This window comes from Phocoena sinus, chromosome X (assembly GCF_008692025.1).
Source record: "Phocoena sinus isolate mPhoSin1 chromosome X, mPhoSin1.pri, whole genome shotgun sequence".
NCBI lineage: Eukaryota > Metazoa > Chordata > Mammalia > Artiodactyla > Phocoenidae > Phocoena > Phocoena sinus.
The window spans coordinates 62,700,751-62,704,369 of NC_045784.1; the positions used below are offsets into that span (position 1 = coordinate 62,700,751).

The 3,619-nt window shown below is 53.4% G+C and overlaps 1 protein-coding gene across 1 annotated transcript; it reads left to right on the forward strand.

Annotated features, from left to right (window-relative positions):
- The first annotated feature begins 346 nt into the window (after nucleotides 1-346).
- On the forward strand, nucleotides 347-2,803 carry LOC116748108 (doublesex- and mab-3-related transcription factor C2-like). The gene is made up of 4 exons (XM_032620968.1): nucleotides 347-561; nucleotides 643-800; nucleotides 1,463-1,599; nucleotides 2,666-2,803. Exons 1-4 carry the CDS (start codon nucleotides 347-349, stop codon nucleotides 2,801-2,803), a joined length of 648 nt encoding a protein of 215 aa, XP_032476859.1.
- Nucleotides 2,804-3,619: the final 816 nt, after the last annotated feature.

The window sequence follows — 3,619 nt, forward strand, 5'->3', positions numbered from 1 at the left end:
ATACATGAGAAAGGGAAGTAGTAATTGTTCAAGGGGGCGTGAGAGTGCATGTGCATGCCTGTGAAGGGTGTCTATGTGGAGTGAAGGTAGGCAGAGAGACTAGTAATTGGATTGAAAATATACAGGACCCATGCCCAGAGTTTCTTGGAACCTGCCTATGCATGAGTGGAGCTCCCTGGGAAGGAGGCTACACGAAGTAAGAAGGGAGGGTACAATCTCATTTCAGCGGTGAGCTGGGTGGAGGAGAATCCAGCCGCCGCAGATGGGGTTTTCCAAGGGCAGAGGAAGTACGTTGTGGGTAGGGGATCATGTGGCCACCCTGACCTCCACTCCTTGCTCTAGAACCATGGATCCTGATGAAATGCCTGCTGTGCCCAGCGGCCCCCCTGACTCAACCACTAGACTTGAGACCGGAGCCCCATGGGGGATTGAACCTGGCCCCAGAAGAGCTAAACGTCGCAGAGCCCGCCGCCACAAACACGGCATCACTGACCAAGTCAAGGACCAGGAGCACTACTGCCTCTTCGAGGGCTGCGAGTGTCACAAGTGTGCCCTCTTCTCGTGAGTATGGTGTCTGACAAGGGGAGGGCAGTGGGCTCCTCTAAAGGTGACTGACTTTAGACCTGCAATCCCCCACTTTAGGGAACACTGCAGCATCTTGCCTGCTGAGAGTACCTTGAAGTCAGAGCAGGGGCCACTCCGAAAGAGGCACCTGACTGAAGGACTGATAAGGAGTGGGACCACCTCTCCCAAAGCTCACAGCCATGTCAACAAGTTGGCCATTCAAGCAGGAGTCCCCAGTGAGTATCTCTGGCCAGGGAGGGTGTCTGAGTTTTGGGTGTAGGGAGCATGAGTAGTTCTGTCACCAGTCCTACCACCCAATTTCGATGTGGCTTTGGGCAAGTTACTCCTTGGGCCTTAGCTTCCCCAACTATAAAACCTCATCAATATTATCTACCAAGTGTTGGTGGGCTGGAGACATCGGGGGGGGGGTGTGGTCAACAAGGTCCACAGTGGGATGAGGCCTCAGATTGGGTGGGAGGTAGAGTCAGGGGGAGACGGTCAGGGGGAAAGGCTCACCTAAGCTGTCCCCAGTCTCTCACAGTTGGGAAGGAGAACATCAGCTTGAGGCCCACCTCTGTGCAACCCCTGGGGAGGAGTCTGGGGCCAGTGTGGGAAGCTTCCACCTCAGCCACTGCCCAGACCCCTTCCTGTGTCCTGAAGACCTGGGTACCATCTCTAACCCTACTGCAACTTGCCATATGACCCTGGGGGGGGGGGAAATACTTCTCTCTGGGTCTCATAGTCCCCAGTCCCAAAATGAAGAGTAGGACTAACTGGTCTTCAAGGTCTTCCCAACTCTGCCATCCTGGGCTCCTATCGTTGTCCTAAAACATGCCCATATCTCCTTTCCATGGCCGGCTTGGTCCCTGACTCCAACCTGTGCTCTCTGCTCCTGCAGGCAAGCTCCCAAGGAGCTCTGCTGATGGGTCTGGCCTCGGAATCTTTGTCTCTGTCCTGGACTCCAGCACCCTTGAAGAAGCAACTAACAATTTCTCTTTCCAGGAAGACACACAGACTCCCTGCCCTGCCCAGCAGGTGAGTAGAGTGAGAAGGACCATGGAGCTAGTTGTATATTTTGTTATTGAGTGCCCAACCTTCTGGTTAAGGCCATGGCAGCAAGAAAGAGGAAGTGAAGGCAGTGCGGTGCAAGTGGAGGAGGAGGAGGAGGAGGAGGAGGAGAAGGTGGCATCTCAGACTATGGGGCAACGACAGAGCTCTCCCAGATTTGCCATTTCCAATTTGTGAGACTTTGGACAAGTAACTTTACATCTCTGAGCCTCTATTTTCCTATCAGTGTACTGAGAGGGGACAATATTCTACACCTATAACATTGACAAGAGGACTAGCACAAGGCCTGCCACATAGCAGGCCTTTGACAACTGGAGGCTGTTATTCCACATGAAACAAATCGATGGGATAGAAGCTCCTGCTGAGAAGGGGGGCCATGATGGTGAGGCCCACCATCTCACCCAGGCGAGAGTCTAATAACCATCAGAGAAAAGTTCCTGGAGATGAGCCAAGCTGGCCCTTCAAGTGCCTTGGGAAACTTGATTGGGGAATATGGAGGCAAGAACCAGTCCTTGGACAGGGACAGTAATCACGTCACTCCAGGTGCCTTGAAGATTAAAACACAGACACCTCTGACTTCCCATAATCTTTACTGTTGCCTTGGGAGTTTTGAAAAAGCTGGGAGGAATTAGTGTCTCAGGAAAGATATAGAAAAAAAAAGATACAGAAAAGAAGACAGTCCAAGCCACAACGACTAATGGCCAGCTGGCATTCAGACTCCCGCATGCAGATATTGTAAAATCCTTGCTCCTCTCTCTCTACTGGTAGTATGTGCCTGCCAGAGGGGTAAATCCCCTGGCTTCTCCTCTCCTTGTTCCTAGATGCTCAACTCTGATCCTCCAGCCCTGTGCCACCCTTAACCCCCTTCTACTGCAGCCACGGATTCTGGGGAAATTGTGGAGTCCAGAACCCTGGCAGGGGCCAAGCTTAGTGAAGGAGAAGAGCAGAAGGCCTCAGGGTGGCTGGGGACTGAAGGGGCACGGGGGAGGTGTGGGTTCCCAGCTCCCATTCTCTCACAGCCTTTGCTTTGCAGGCTCCCAAAGCTTCCGACCAGGTCTCGGTTTCTGCCTCCTCAGAGTGGCAGCGAAAACTGGAAGCGGCCGAGGCTCTGCTGGCTCTCAGAGAATCTTCCCAGGCCCCTTCTGGCTCCATCTCTGTGCTCCAGCCCTGAGTTGCACCAGGTAGCCTGGTCTTTGAAAGGAGAACATGGGGTTGGGGATAGTTGGGAAATGGGAGGCGGTTGTGTTAAGCAGGGCCTGACTGGGAAGTCAGAGTTGGAGGTGGGTTGGGGGTTGAACCTCTTTGGGCCCAGGCAGCCAAGCTCCTCAGTCTGACTCTTGAAGTGGCAGTACATGGTTGTTCAGTGAATCATCGGTTTATCGAGCATAGTGCTCAACACCAAATGTCCAGTGCCCTGATGTCAAGAAATAAGGAAACCAAGTCCCTAAGAGTAGCAGGGACTTACCCTAGGGCATGCAGCATATCAAGTGGAAGAACCAGGTCTCCTGACTCCCAGCCCAGGACTTTCTATCCAGACCCCTGAAGTCTGCTGTGACCTGGGAAGGACATACATAGGTGGTAAGAGCCTAGTCCAGAAGGAGATCTGGTTCCTGCCTTCAGGGAGCTTCCAGTCTCAAGGTGGAGCATGGATGCCTTCACAAGTCGTGTTTTGCGGCTGTATCTCACTGATGAGCCTGGGGAGGAAGGACTGGAGGTGAGATAGACACCTGAGGAGGCTGAGAGGGAAGGCTGGGCACGACCAGACCAAAATGGTGCATTCGGTATGGAGTGTGAGTGAAGCAGCCACCCTGAAAGAACTGCTGGAACAGAGGGGATGAGGGTGGAGAGGCTACCAGTCACGGAGGTCTGGCATGCCAGGCTTAGGAGGTTAGATCAGCCACTGTGGGTGATGAGGAGCCAGGGAATGTCTGAACTAGGGAGGAGCATATTCAGAGACACTGGGCTTGACAAAAAGAAATGTGGTGGC

Excerpts from the sequence above, each read along its gene's own strand:
- LOC116748108 (XM_032620968.1), top strand. The coding sequence starts at position 347 with ATGGATCCTGATGAAATGCCTGCTGTGCCCAGCGGCCCCCCTGACTCA. Across the intron at positions 562-642 it reads CACAAGTGTGCCCTCTTCTC|GGAACACTGCAGCATCTTGC; the intron begins GTGAGTATGGTG and ends CCCCCACTTTAG. Across the intron at positions 801-1,462 it reads CATTCAAGCAGGAGTCCCCA|GCAAGCTCCCAAGGAGCTCT; the intron begins GTGAGTATCTCT and ends CTGCTCCTGCAG.